The 15,880-nt window shown below is 39.3% G+C and overlaps 2 protein-coding genes across 2 annotated transcripts; one reads left to right on the forward strand and one right to left on the reverse strand.

Annotated features, from left to right (window-relative positions):
• Positions 1-96: 96 nt before the first annotated feature.
• Positions 97-1,511, reverse strand: LOC106613199 (olfactory receptor 52E4-like). Its single transcript, XM_014215227.3, has one exon. The coding sequence runs from the start codon at positions 1,509-1,511 to the stop codon at positions 576-578; it is 936 nt and encodes a 311-aa protein (XP_014070702.1). The 3' UTR covers positions 97-575.
• Positions 1,512-12,469: 10,958 nt separating this feature from the next.
• LOC106613198 (olfactory receptor 52B2-like) lies at positions 12,470-13,537 on the forward strand. Its single transcript, XM_014215226.3, has one exon. It carries the CDS (start codon positions 12,470-12,472, stop codon positions 13,403-13,405), a length of 936 nt encoding a protein of 311 aa, XP_014070701.1. The 3' UTR covers positions 13,406-13,537.
• Positions 13,538-15,880: the final 2,343 nt, after the last annotated feature.

The following is a 15,880-nucleotide window of genomic DNA, read 5'->3' on the forward strand; positions in this document are numbered from 1 at the left end:
ACAGACACTAGAGGTCTCAATTGAGATACCATTTTGACTGGCAACAAGGTAACGATTAAACACAGACAGGAAAGCCTGATTAACAACGTGTGCTCATTGTCACCTTTACGGTTCCCTCATTCATACCTCTTAATATCTTACAGAACATAACCTTTAAAGGGTAATAAAACAATTATTTAATCTTCATATTCATCATCTCCATCACCACCCCAACATCAAAATATGTGAAAATGGCAAAACATAACCTTTAGAGGGAAATATTGCAATTGCTGCCACAAGTTTTTCTGCTCATTGCCTGCACATAATTGGTTCAAATCACATGATACACAGCAGATGATGTCATCGGAAACACTTATCTTACTCTATCTTTTTGACTACAAGACATAGAAACACGTCATTTTCACGTACTGTATGTTGATGTTGGGCTGGTGCTGGAGATGATGAATATGTTAGAGAAGTACCAAGAACACAGCTTTTAAGACTGGCATCTGTTAAAATACAAACCATTTTGTTTTGGGTGTTTTAGGACCAGAATAATCAAGCCTTTCGATTTGATTTACATAGTAATATCTGTATTATGAGTGTGTAACTTTCCGACAGAGTATTTGTATGATTTTCTGCCTCAATGACTTTGTTTGCATGCCGTAGATAATTGGATTAAAATGAGCAGGGACAACATGAAATAGAACAGAAGCCAGTTTTCTCAAATATGGATAGTCTGGAAAGCGATGCAGTATGATGGTTAGAAACCCACTCCACAGCATAATGAGATACACCACCAGGTGGCTTGCACAGGTCTGCAATGCTCTGTTGTTCAGCTCCTTGCTTTTCTTGGTCCAGCAAATCACAGCAATCCTGAAATAAGTGACAGCTATGCTTCCCATTGAAGAAGTAAAGAGCAGCACTGTGAAAAAGAGTCCATAAATGTTGTTGATTGAAACGTTCTCACAGGATAGCTTGAACAATGATGCATTGTCACAATAAACATTTCGAATGATTGAACTGCAGCGGGAAAGCCTTATGGTGAGACCCAGTAGGACAGACACTAAAACAAGTGAAGCCCCCCAAGCAGACACAGACAGCGTAACTACAGTTTTGGTTGTCATTATTGATGTGTACCTTAACGGGTAACATATGGCCACATACCTATCAAAGGCCATAATGATCAGTATCATATGTGAGGCTGATCCAAACATGTGACTGAAAAAGGCCTGAGTAACACATTGGCTGTACGTGATAAACCTCTCAGTTGAAACAATATCAGCCATGAGGCGAGGCAACAAGACAGTGTTGCCAATCAGATCATTTACAGACAGGTTACAGAAGAGGATGTACATTGGTTGGTGCAAATTTCTTTCTTTGATGATGACTACCAGGACACCAATGTTAGACACAAGGAGGGAGAGATAAACAAACAGCATGGAGAAAAAAATTGGATACATGAATGTCTGTGAGAATTCAAAACCCTGGATTTGAAGGATATGGCTTGGAAATGACATGTTGTTGTCCATCCTTTTAGCAATGCAGGGCGAATCTGAAAAAAGAAGACATACAAATATAGATAAAAATGATTATTATAGACAACAATTGTAAATACAGCTTTTAGCACATGCTGTTTGTATCCTCTTTTTTGAATGCTGCTAGTCATTTTGAATACCTCAATAAACACATTTGGTAGAGTGAGTAAGAGTACCAGAGCTGCAATCAGTCAAGAGGAAAACCTGTAGAAAGGCAGTCCTCTAAAGCCATACCTTTACCTTGCTGAAGAGAGTGACAATCCTGCCACAGGTATCGGCCACATCCTTTTTATCTAAAACACATCCTTAATTTGATGTCAATCAAGTCACGTGATTATCAACCAGTGGAGTTCGGGGCCATTTATTTCTATTACAGCATATTGGATGACTGTGATTCATATTCCATTCACCCAGCTCAATGTAACATCGATAGGTTTAGGCTACTACATGACACTCTAATTTTCCTTATACCCATCATGAGGTTGTTACAACCTAGCCTATGAATGAAAGTTTACAACGTAGGTGCACAGGTCAAGAGAAAAATGAGTGTAATCAAGGTGATAGACAGTGACACATTCAATACCGCTTTGCATACTCTTGCATCTAGCTGATATAGGGTGTAATTATTAGTCCAACTGTTGCAAATAGAAGTTTCTATTGGACATATTCAGGTATGTTTATTCCGACTTCGTTGCTTCAATTTTAAGAAACCTTTTTCAACAGAATTGGCTGAATAAATATACCCCTGATCACCCGAAAACACAGTCCACTTTCATAGCAGTCACATACAAACATGCTTGTTAATTCCTTCTCGCATCTACGCGCTCTCCTCCTCTCATCTTTTCCCTTTGCTTGTGGACTTCAGTGCACAACACATCAGCTGTCTGTCACATCAGCTAACCACTACACACAGCCTACATCGTTGTCAACATATTAGCTAAAGTGACGTCATAATGAATATAACTACGAGAACTAACGTGTTAGTAAACCCACTACAATCATGCAGTCAGCAAACAGTTTAGCAGGTACACCAGCAGGCCACGGTGGCAATAAATTCATAAAACCAAAAGCTTACCTTGACTTGGAGCAGTTCCAGTGTTGGATAGCCATAGCCAGCTAGCTAACATAGCATCCCTCTCTGTTTGGTGTTTGAGTAGGTTAATAAACTAGCTAGCTGCATTCGCTAGCTAAGTAGGTGTAAGTGAACAAAATACAATAAAATATAGCTAGCTCCCTCGCTTTCTCTCTCTTGCTTCTCCTTAATTTTTAAATAAATTAAAACTGTTCAACTAGTGTCTTTCTCCCTCTGAGTCAACTACCCATCCACATTTTATGCAGGGCAGTGCTAGCTAGCTGTAGCTTATAATTTCACTACTGGATTCTTTCTCTGATCTTTTGATTGGGTGGACAACATGTCAGTTCATGCAGCAAGAACTCTGACAGGTTGGAGGACGTCCTGCGGAGGTTGTCATAATTACTGTGTAAGTCTATGGAACGGGGTGAGAACCATGAGCCTCTTAGGTTTTGTATTGAAGTCAATGTACCCAGAGGAGGAAGGAAGCTAGCTGTACTCCGGCTACACCACGGTGCTACCCTACAGAGTGCTGTTGAGGCTACTATAGACCTTCATTGCAAAGCAGTTTGTTTTAATCAATTATTTGGTGACGTAAATATATTTAGCATAGTTTTATCTTAAAAGGATAACTTTAACATTTCACTATTTTTATTTTTACGAAACTCACTGAGGAGGATGGTCCTCCCCTTCCTCCTCTGAGGAGCCTCCACTGTTATCACCATGTGAATTTTCACGTTGTCATGTCCTGACCAATATAAGTTGTTATTTTCTATGGTAGAGTGGTCAGGGCGTGACAGGGGGTGTTTTTGTGTTTGTTCTATGTTTTCTATTTCTATGTTGTAGTTCTAGTTGGAGGTCATATATAGTAGGGGTGTTTCTCATTGTTGTTTGTGGGTTATTGGCTTTTGAGTAGTGTGTTGTCCTCTCTGCGTCACGGTTTGTTGCTTTTGTAATTCAAGTTTATTTATGTATGGCATTTAGTTTCACGGTCAATAAATATGTGGAACTACGAAAACGCTGCTTCTTGGTCCGCTCCTTATAACAATCATGACAGAATAACCCACCAACAGAAGGACCAAGCAGCGAAAGAAGGAGCAGCAGGAGGAATGGACATGGGAGCGGATTTTGGACGGGGAAGGACCCTGGAGTCAGGCTGGGGAGTATCGCCGACCGAAGGAGGAACTTGAGGCAGCGAAGGCAGAGCGACGATACTACGAGGCGTTATACGCGCCGAAAGGCAAGTGCGAGAGGCAGCCCCCCCCAAAAAATGTTTGCTCCACGCACTCTCCCTGCAGTGCGCATCCATAACCCAGTACAGCCAGTGCCTGCTGTGAGCACTCGGCCATTAGTGTGTTTTCCCAGTCCGGTGAGACTGATTCCTGCTCCACGCACTCTCCCTCCAGTGCGCATCCATAACCCGGTACAGCCAGTGCCTGCTGTGAGCACTCGGCCTTCAGCGGTGGTCTGCAACCAGAGCCTTCAGCGGTGGTCTGCAACCCAGAGCCTTCAGCGGTGGTCTGCAGCCCAGAGTCTTCAGCGGCGGCTTTTAGCCCAGAGTCTTCAGCGGCGGTTGGCGGTCCGAAGCCTCCGACGATGATCCAGGGTCTGGTTCCTCCGGACAAACAGAAGCGGGGGGATCAGCGGGTGGTGGGGGTACTACGCCCAGAACAAGAGCCGCCGCCATAGACATTTTTCACCCACGCTACCCTCCCTTTGTGTTTTTTTTTCGGGGGGGGGCGGGGGTTGTTGTTGTGGTGTTGGCATTCGGAATCTGCAGCTTTGGGGGAGGGTACTGTCACGTCCTGACCAATATAAGTTGTTATTTTCTATGGTAGAGTGGTCAGGGCGTGACGGGGTGTTTTTGTGTTTGTTCTATGTTTTCTATTTCTATGTTGTAGTTCTAGTTTGTCTATTTCTAGGTTGGGGTTTATTGGGTTGACCTTCAATTGGAGGCAGCTGGTCCTCGTTGCCTCTAATTGGAGGTCATATATAGTAGGGGTGTTTCTAATTGTTGTTTGTGGGTTATTGGCTTTTGAGTAGTGTGTTGTCCTCTCTGCGTCACGGTTTGTTGCTTTTGTAATTCAAGTTTACTTATGTATGGCATTTAGTTTCACGGTCAATAAATATGTGGAACTACGAAAACGCTGCATCTTGGTCCGCTACTTATAACAACCGTGACATCACTAACGGAAGCCACCTGGCAACTAGATTTTGAATGATATTGTGTAGCTGTTTGTTAGCCTGGTCCTGGATCTGTTTCCACCGTCTTCATTGTCTCACCATGCAGGCCAACATGGCTGGTTGGTGTGACAATTATTCCATATAGGAGTTGGATAGACATCACAAAAAGTTTTGGGACCAGACTAGCTGTAAGATCAAATACTGATATTTTATACTGATACTGTAAGTGATTTAATTATTCTGGCCTTCACCCCGCTGTAGCCCAGTATGTGTCTGAGATAATGTACATTGGTTGCTGCATTCAGTCCTTATGGTACATAGATATGCAACAATAAACCAAGTTATGCTGTTTAATTATCGGTAAACTAGACCATGCATTATAAGCTCAATGTGTATAAATATGTAACAATTTTATGGATGGTGCCATAGGGGTCTACTGCCATACTCTCAACATCGCCTTAGATCTATCATGTTGTGCCCTCGATCAGTGAAATGACAGCTATTTCCGCCTGTCTGCAAGCCCTCTTTGAATTATATCATTTCACTGTAAATTACCCAAGTGGAGCAAGTGCATACTTTTGATATTGACAGCGGGTCAAGTGATAGTGACCTGACATTGTTTTCCGTTGTTGGTCAAGCTGTTATAGTACTAATGAGCGTCATGATCTCTATGTACTGTAGCGTTTAACGAATCAGCCTAAACACCAAAGGGCTGATTATCTATGATCCCTAAACTCTAATCCCCACCAGGGAAAGGAACGATGCAATGGAGAGGAAAACACTAGTGGATGTCAAAACAAATTAATATGGCTACATTTCCTGTATAAAATAGTATGCGTGCATAATCCAAACTGTTTTATAAAAAAAAACAAGGTGCTCAAACTTTTGGGGCTTGTGGGCCACAGGCCGAACAAATAGACATTATGTATTTAGAAATATAAAAGGTAAACAATATATTTTTAGGGTTTTTAAACAATAGCTTTTTAATAAGCATTCATAAAATCACACGGTAAATTGTTGCCGTATAACATGACACCTAACAACACATTCTTATTAGCAGTATTAATGCCATGCTCTGGAACTTTGGCGACTACAAAGTATTTTTGTTTGACACCTCCCAGTTTGGTCTGGATGTGTAAACGTGTACAGTAGTTAAAATATGCATAATAATATTTTAGCAGAATTACTGTCTTACCTCAATATCCACAAAATCCCGAGTTTGAAGGAGATGGTTTTTCAGGAAGATGTGTTGTGCCATTTTCCCTTCATTATTCCCCCATGTGGGCCAACCCCCTAGCAATTTGAGTTTGACCAACGAGCTTGCCATATGAGTGACAGCTAGTAAGAGGCACATCATGCACACACAGGAGAGGGAAAGACAGAGCATAAACGTGGTGCACATATCTGCACATAATGTGACGTAGTATGCAATTTTAGTAGACCGCTTTGGCTTGCTACTTTCAGAACTACTGGCTAAAAAGTATACAAAAGTACCAGAGAATCTCTTTGAAAGATGTATAAAAACAACTACCAAATTTCAAAATTGCACCTTGAGTATTCAAATTCTCTAACTCTCAACAATAAGTTGAGTTCCTAAATAAATAAAAAATGTATACATATTTTTTTTTACATTTTAGTAGGGTTAATTTTATATGTATATATATTTTTTAAATCACCCCCCCCCCCCCCAAATCAATACTTTGTAGAGCCACCTTTTGCAGCAATTACAGCTGCAAGTCTCTTGGGGTATGTCTCTATAAGCTTGGCACATCTAGTCACTGTGATTTTTTCCCATTCATCAAGGCAAAACTGCTCCAGCTCCTTCAAGTTGGATGGGTTCCGTTGGTGTACAGCAATCTTTAAGTCATTCCACATATTCTCAGCTGGATTGAGGTCTGGGCTTTGACTAGGCCATTCCAAGACATTTAAATGTTTCCCCTTAAACCACTCAAGTGTTGCTTTAGCAGTATGCTTAGGGTCATTGTCCTGCTGGAAGGTGAACCTCCATCCCAGTCTCAAATCTCTGGAAGACTGAAACAGGTTTCCCTTAGGAATTTCCCTGTATTTAGTGCCATCCATCATTCCTTCAGTTCTGACCAGTTTCCCAGTCCCTGCCGATGAAAACATACCACAGCATGATGCTGCCACCACGATACTTCACTGTGGGGATGCTGTTCTCAGGGTGATGAGAGGTGTTGGGTTTGTGCCAGGCATAGCGTTTTCCTTGATGACCAAAAAGCTACATTTTAGTCTCATCTGACCAGAGTACCTTCTTCCATATGTTTGGGGAGTCTCCCACATTCCTTTTGGAGAACACCAAATGTGTTTGCTTATTTTTTTCTTTAAGCAATGGCTATTTATCTGGCCACTCTTCCGTGAAGCCCAGCTCTGTGGAGTGTATGGCTTAAAGTGGTCCTATGGACAGATACTCCAATCTCTGCTGTGGAGCTTTGTAGCTTTGGTCTATTTGTTGCCTCTCTGATTAATGCCCTCCTTGCCCAGTCTGTGAGTTTTGGTGGGCGGCCCTCTCTTGGGAGGTTTGTTGTGGTGCCATATTCTTTCAATTTGTTTTATAATGGTGCTCCGTGGGATGTTCAAAGTTTTAGATATGTTTTTATAACCCAACCCTGATCTGTACTTCTCCACAACTTTGTCCATGACCTGTTTGGAGAGCTCCTTGGTCTTCATGGTGCTGCTTGCTTGGTGGTGCCCATTGCTTAGTGGTGATGCAGACTCTGGGGCCTTTCAGAACAGGTGTATATATACTGATATCATGTGACAGATCATGTGACACTTAAATAAAGTCCACCTGTGTGCAATCTAATTATGTGATTTCTGAATGTAATTGGTTGCACCAGATCTTATTTAGGGGCTTCATAGCAAAGGGGTGAATACATATGCACGACCCACTTTTCCATTTATTAAAAAATAAATAATCCGAAACAAGTAATTTTTTTCATTTCGCTTCACCAATTTGGACAATTTTGTGTATGTCCATTACATGAAATCCCAATAAAATCTATTTAAATTACAGGTTGTAATGCAACAAAATTTGAAAAATGCCAAGGGGGGTGAATACTTTTGTAAGGCACTGTATCACAGCTATTAAACTCTGTAACTGTTTTAAAGTCACTGTTGGCCTCATGGTGATATCCCTGAGCGGTTTCCTTTCTCTCCGGCAACTGATTTAGGAAGGACTCCTGCTTCTTTGTAACGACTGGTACACCATCCAAAGTGTAATTAATAACTTCATCATGCTCAAAGGAATATTCAGTGTCTGCTTTTTTTTTACCCATCTACCAATAGGTGCCATTCTGTGTGAAGCATTGGAAAACCTCCCTGGCCTTTGTGGTTGTATCTGTGTTTGAAATTCACTGCTTGACTGAGAGACCTTACAAATAATTGTATATGTGGGGTACAGAGATGAGGTAGTCATTCAAAACTAATTTTAAACACCATTATTGCACACAGTGTAAGTCCATACAACTTATTATGTGACTTGTTAAGCACATTATTACTACTGAACTTATTTAGGCTTGCCATAACAAAGGGGTTGAATACTTATTGTGTCACGTCCTGACCATATAAAGCTGTTATGGTAGAGTGGTAGAGTAGGTCAGGGCGTGACAGGGGGGGTTTCTAGTTTAGATTTTGTTGTTATGTTGTTATGTTGTTATGTTCTAGTTTTTGTATTTCTATGTTGTTGTTTTTTGGGATGATCTCCAATTAGAGGCAGCTGGTCATCGTTGTCTCTAATTGGAGATCATACTTAAGTAGTTGTTTTTCCCGCCTGGGTTTGTGGGAGATTGTTTTTGAGTTAGTGTATGTTGCACCTCTTTGTCACGGTTTGTTGTTTTTGTTCTTTAGTTTATTTGTGTATCTTGCATAGTTTCACAGTTCAATAAAATATGTGGAACGATACACACACTGCACTTTGGTCCGCTTCTTCCGACGAACGACGTGACATATTGACTCAAGACATTTCAGTTTTTCATTAATAAAACAATTATAATTTAAAATTATGGGGTACTATGTGTAGGTCAGTGACAAAAAAAAATCTACATTTAATTGACTTTAAATGCAGGCAGTAACACAGCAAAATGTGGAAAAAGTCAAGGGGTTTGAATACTTTCTGAAGGCACTGTATGTTTTTGGAGAACTAATTCCTCACCAATTCAGTGGGTTTGTGAAGGATGGTCTAGCAGTGGGTAAAGTGAGGATAGTTAGTCAGCGGCATGGAGTCTTCTATCCCTCAGGATCCTACAGTATTCCTCCAGTCATGAGAGAGGTTCTGGTGGCCTGACCCTAATCCTTCATCCTCTAACAATGACCAGAGCTTGATTCAATTAATGAACCACCTCCCTGTCCAATAGGGCTCTCTCTCCTGGGTGGGATGATTAACTTATCCCTTCTGACCATTCCCCAGTTCTATACGCCACTTTGGTAAAGAGGCCCGCTTGTCTCCACTGCAATCCCATCGGTCAGTGTCCACGTATTCCCTTATCCCCTCTAGTTTTAATAGATACTTAGTAAATGTTTCTCTCTGCGGACATCCTGACACATCAGAACGGAAGGGGTAATAGAGATGAGCAGATATTCAATATTCACTTCTAACCTATGATTAATATCTGTTCTGAAGGAGCATCAACATGGATACTATGGTTACAGCATGCCTGGGCTACAGGCATGGATAATTAAATAAGACAGTGTTATGATTAGGAGATACATTTCTCTCTATTGAAATGCATTGACATTTGAGATATCATCTATATGATTTATCTAATCAAAATATGTGTAATAATACCAAACCATAAGGCAGAGGCTTAACTTGAACGTGGTGCCTCAGTGGTATTTTTTATCAACATGCTTCATTAGCGAGAGATGAAGACTCCAATAACTATAACTGGCAAGAGGTTTCTGAAGTCCCAATGGATTAATTACAACAAGAGACAGTTAATGAGACATCATTTAATCAGCTCTCTACGGTGCTCATTAATACATGTTTTTTACACCAAGATGACACAGTCTCTTCTAACTGATGTAATCATGGAATTAAGTAGCCACAGTGAACTGTATTAGATGAATAATGGTCAAAACATGGAATACAAGAATGGGGCCTTTATAAGACAGTGAAAGTTAAAAAGAGACATCCTGACTTGTAACAGAGAGTATTATAATTATAAAACATGTATCAATAACTTGTTTTTAGATATCAGTGATATTTGAAAATAAACTATGTGTTCCTCTATTAGATATTGTATATGTACAGGAAAGGGGAGGGGCAGTGATGGTAAGGCATCTGAATGAGACATGAGCTCCTCTACAGGTAACAAAACATTGGGGTGGTCTCTGTTCATATTGATCATTTGACAGAGATGCCCGCCGAAAGCAAGACACACGTCAATCTCACCAGAGAACGCATCCGAGTGAGAGAAACAGCACCCCTGTATGTGTAGCCAATGTATCGGATGCTGTCTGGTCAAAAGGAGCATGACTTGACTTTCTCTGGTGAGATAGATTCAGCTACTTGCAAATTGAAGGACATTTTTGAGACAAGAACGATGAATAGATTTTTTAATATTTTCCATTGGCACCCATGAATATACACCACTGTGTAGGCAAATCGTTGAATGACATCACACTGTCTCCTACCATTCATCAAAATGGTGGGTGCACAGTGCACTGTTTGGAAGCTGGAATGATTTGGAGTGGACCAACGTGTGCAGGTAGCCTACTTTTTTAAATGATTTGTTTGACAATCAGATGACAACATCGTGACTGATTGTGTTCATGCCACATAAAAAAATACGTCAATTGACATGTTTTTATTTTTTTTATTTAACCTTTATTTAACTAGGCAAGTCAGTTAAGAACAAATTCTTATTTACAATGATGGCCTAGGCATCTGCCTTGTTCACGTGATTTTTACCTTGTCAGCTCTGGGAATCAGTCTAGCAACTTTACCGTTACTGGCCCAACCACTAGGCTACCTGCCGTTTTTTTATTGACATGTCTTTACTATTAGGCCCATACATTTTTATTTATGAATTGTTTTATTTCACCCTTATTTTACCAGGTAAGTTGACTGAGAACAGACTCTCATGTACAGCAACAACCTGGGAAGAGTTACAGGGGAGAGGAGGGGGATAACTGAGCCAATTGTAAGCTGGGGATGATTAGGCCCATACATATTTTTTATTGACATGTCTTTACTATTAGGCCAATATATATATATTTTTTATTGACATGTCTTTACTATTAGGCACATATTTTTTTTTTTAATTGACATGTCTTTACTATTAGTCCAAAATATATATTTCTTTATTGACATGTCTTTACTATTAGGCCCTTACATTTTTTTTAATTGGGATGTCTTTACTATTAGGCCCAACATTTTGTTTAATTGACATGTCTTTACTATCAGGTCCATATATTTTTGTTTAATTGACATGTCTTTACTATTAGGCCTATAAAAAATGTGTGAGTGTGTACCCATTAGAGGCGCTCCTGAATGTCATGGTATAAGTTTCACTTTGAGTGAATTGTACTGTAAAAAAGTAAATGTTACTGTAATCGTAAGGAATGAATGAATCAATTAATGAGTGAATAAATCAATTCATTAATGAATGAATAAATGAATGGATGAATTAATGAAATTCATTGAGGGGAGCTAGGTTCTGTGTTTCACAGTTTACAGTTGATAATACCAGTGGTGTAAAATACTTAAGTAAAAATACTTTAAAGTGCTACTTAAGTTTTCTAAGGGTATTTTAAGAGTATATTTTTTACAACTTTTTCACTACATTTCTAATGAAAATATGTACTTTTTACTCCCATACATTTTCCCTGACACCCAAAAGTACTCATTACATTTCGAATGCTTAGGCAGGACAGCCACATCCCCAAATTCACACACCTATCAATATAAAGCAATGTCATCCCTACTGCCTCTGATCTGATGGACACACTAAAAACAAATACTGTGTTTGTAAATGATGTCTGAGTGTTGCAGTGTGTCCGTCTGCCTGTAAAATGTTTTTGTTGTGCCGTCTGGTTTGCTTAATTAAAGGATTTTGATGTACGGTATAGAATTTACTTTTACTTTTGACTTTTACTCAAGTATGACAATTGAGTACTTTCCCCCCCACTCTACTTAAATACATTTTAAACCAGATAGTTTTAGATTTTTACTCAAATACTAATTTACTGGGTGACTTTCACTTTTAATTGAATAATTTCTCATGAAGGTATCTTTACTCATACTCAAGTATGAATGTTGAGCACCTTTTTCACTACTGGATAATACAAAAAAGATTGTATAAATCACGTGCATGAGCACTGCCGATCTCTTCGCCTGGATAGAATTGCGTCCCCAGCCTAGCTACAATGAAAATGAATGGGCAACCATGGAGCCGCTTCCTGTCTGTAAATCAAAGCTCCACTATCTCATGGGATTCTAAGACTGTCATAGCAGTCAGAAGGAAGCAATAAAAGAACGCTTCAAAGTCCAATACGTACAAAGCAGCGCTCCAACCTGGAGGCACTTACATCTTCTCAAGATTCATGCTGTGCTGTTCGTGGAAGGTGATGCATTGTATTGTATATTAAACATGTAGCCAATTTCATGTACATAGTTCTTAGACTCATTGTCAACATTGTTCTCTCTAGGTTTCCAGCACCACTCTGGTGAGCTCTGATGGATAACGTATCCTTCAGCGTCAGCTATAAGTTAACTCTGGACCCATTTTATATTCCACCTGGTGGAAAGTATCCCATCTTTTTCCTGGGCATTGCTATCTATTCATTTGGTGTGTTCTGCAACCTGACCTTACTGTCTGTCATCGTCATGCAAAGGAACCTTCACAAACCCATGTATTTTATTCTCTTCAATCTTCCTCTCAACGATCTGATAGGAATCACTGCAATGCTCCCAAAGGTGCTGTCAGACATTGTGACTGAGACAAACACGGTCTTTTACCCTCTATGTGTTATTCAGGGGTTTTTGCTCCACATGTACGGAGGTGCGGTTCTCTTTATTCTTGCGGCTATGGCCTTTGATCGTTATGTTGCCATCTGCCAGCCGTTGAGGTACAGTACTATTATGACACCCAGGAATGTGGCGCTCATTATTTTACTGGTTTGGGGTCTTGACCTCCTCTTGATCCTACTGCTGTTCTCTCTGCAGATAAAGCTGCCCCGGTGTAGATCCTCCATAATGAATGTGTTTTGTGATAACCCCTCCCTTCTTAAACTCACCTGTGGTAATACTACACTGAATAATGTCATAGGACTGTTTAACACAGCAGTCATGCAGATTATAAGTGTATCCATTCAGATTTTTTCCTATGTGAAGATTCTGATCACTTGCTTGGTTACAAGAAAGTCAGAAGCTAAGAGTAAGGCTTTGAACACCTGTGTGGCACAGTTGGTCATATTCTTCATATTTGAGGTTGTAGGAACCTTCACAATTGTATCACACAGATTCAAGAATGTCTCAGCTGACTTGCAAAAGATTATGGGCATGCTCATCTTTCTAGTATCTCCACTTATGAATCCAATTGTATACGGGCTGAATGCAAGTGAAATACGAATCACCCTACTGAAAGTATTTCTCAACAAAGTATCAGTCTGAACCAATTATTAACATGGTGTGTGATGATGGTTTACAGTCACAGTTAGGCCAGATGTGGGGCAGTGTATTGTTTCTCCACAGAACACATGATAGGAATAGTTACGTACTACTGCCTATTGGTAGTTCATCACTATATCTGTGCTTTGTATTGCTAAGCAATGCACATTATACGCTTGGTGGTTCGAGCCCTGAATGCTGATATACCATGGCTGAGGGTCGTGTTATATCAAACCGTATACCACGGGTGTGACAAAATATTTATTCTTACTGCTCTGATTACGTTGGTAACCAGTTTATAATAGCAACAAGGCACCTCGGGGGTTTGTGGTATATTGGCAATCAAATCAAATGTTATTGGTCACATACACGTGTTTAGCAGATGTTATTGCAGGTGTAGCGAAATGCAATATACTACGGCTAAGGGCTGTATCCGGGCACTCCGCGTTGCGTCGTGTGTGATATATTGGCCATGTGTGATATATTGGCCATACACCACACCCCTTCTGGCCTTATTGCTGAAGTATACCATAGCTTCAAATCATTCATCAAACTATCATTTCAACCTCATGGACTGGCAGTCCCTGAATCCCCAGCCCCATCTCTCAGTTTACCAAACAAAGTGACTGGCTGTTGAAATTAGAGATTGTGCTTTTAAGTTGTATCCCTTCACCTTATCTTTATTTACATCTCATGGTCTCTTGGTTTTTTTTGTTTGTATTTTTATTTACATTTTTTCAGCTTTAAAAAGCATTTAGACATGTTCCCAGAGGGAAACATACAAAGTTAAACAATAAGGTAAAATATGGGAGGGAACACTTAAAAAAGATATATGTTAAGGTCCAATCAGTGATTGGTACATCCATTTTTGAACTTTAAACGTAATTAATAATACCCATTGGTTCTTGAAGAATACAGTATAATTATAAATGCCTCATTACCTTAGTTAAAGTGTCGTACCCACATCAGGACCCAACATATACTCTTGTTTCACTCCATTGTAAACAATGTAATTGTAAACAAACACTCATGGTTAAAACTATAACTTTGATATCATGGATGGTCAGTTCTTGCATCTTGCAGTTCATGCATGTCTATAAATTTGAGAAAGGTTACAGTTATCCAGACCCTTTTTTAACTCAGTTGGTAAAGCATGGTGTTTGTAACGCCAGCATAGTGGGTTTGATTCCCGGGACCACTCATAGTACATAAAATGTATGAAAGTATGACTATAAGTGGCTTTGGATAACAGCATCTGCAAGTTGGCTGTTTACCAAAACAGTGGTAAGTTGTGACTTTGTTATTGTTTGAGCTGCAGATTTCCCCTTAAAATTAAATAATATAAATACTATTTTTTGCCCTTGATTTGTATAGCACAAGGAGTAATTCTGCTTGTATTTTTCCACATAACATTTTTATTTAATATTTTATTGTTTTCTAAATGTACAATTTATTTTCTACTTTGGACTCAATTCAATCTGTAAAGCTGAAACGTAACAGATTCTGCGATATAAAGGTCAAAGTGAATTTCCAATACAGCCGTCACACTGTATGCAGGCAGCGTTTACTGTGAATGCATTCTCCGCTAAAGCGGAAACATTGCCTTTAATTTTCAATCACACAGTAAAGCTGAACTTCGCTGGTATTGATTGAATAGAGCCCATTGTAATTTTGGGCAATTTTGGAAGTGTTTTAGTTAATATGTGCTGATGTTGTGATTTTACAATAAAGCCTTTTCAAAGGTCATTACTGAATTCAGAAAGAAAGTGACATTTTATTTGTGTTAACGTTTAAAATATATGTTAATACTGTCCTGTATGTAAAGAATGTGTTCATAGATCACATAGCCAATGTTATACCTACACTGTAATTTACCACAACATGACATCATCATGTATTTAGATACAGTAATTAATACATCAACATGCAATCATCCCAACAACCAATGACATAGTCTTGAGTTACGTCAGAATGTGTGAGTGGTTCTCTGGGATTACAATCACATCAATCTGTTTCCTTTAAATAACTCACTACTGCACAACGAGTTAGGGCAATATTTCTGCTAGTGCCGCAGCTCCAACTAGTTCAGAAAGAATGGCAACATAGTTTGCTCTTAGACAAAACGTGACAGACAGGTAAACCTCAGGTAAGCTATACCACTCATCTGAATAACATTCCGTATACTTACATACACATTGCTTTAATGCAGAGTACATGTTAAGATAAAGACAATATATGTTTACAATTATAAACTACAATATGATTACATTTCAATTCACCATCTACAATGACTGAATATAACCAATCTGATAATTCAGTAAATATGTTACTAAGAACCTTACATTAAGCTAGGCTGGAGCTAACTAGCTTTAAATACATTTTTGCTAGTATTGAGTCAGATTTGAATACCAATTAGTTTAATAGTACTTTAAAATGTGTACATTAGATTTGCTTTTCTTCCTTTACAGGTATTTGATG

Source organism: Salmo salar, chromosome 09, assembly GCF_965601325.2.
Source record: "Salmo salar chromosome 09, fSalSal1, whole genome shotgun sequence".
NCBI lineage: Eukaryota > Metazoa > Chordata > Actinopteri > Salmoniformes > Salmonidae > Salmo > Salmo salar.

Excerpts from the sequence above, each read along its gene's own strand:
- LOC106613199 (XM_014215227.3), bottom strand. The coding sequence starts at position 1,511 with ATGGACAACAACATGTCATTTCCAAGCCATATCCTTCAAATCCAGGGT.
- LOC106613198 (XM_014215226.3), top strand. The coding sequence starts at position 12,470 with ATGGATAACGTATCCTTCAGCGTCAGCTATAAGTTAACTCTGGACCCA.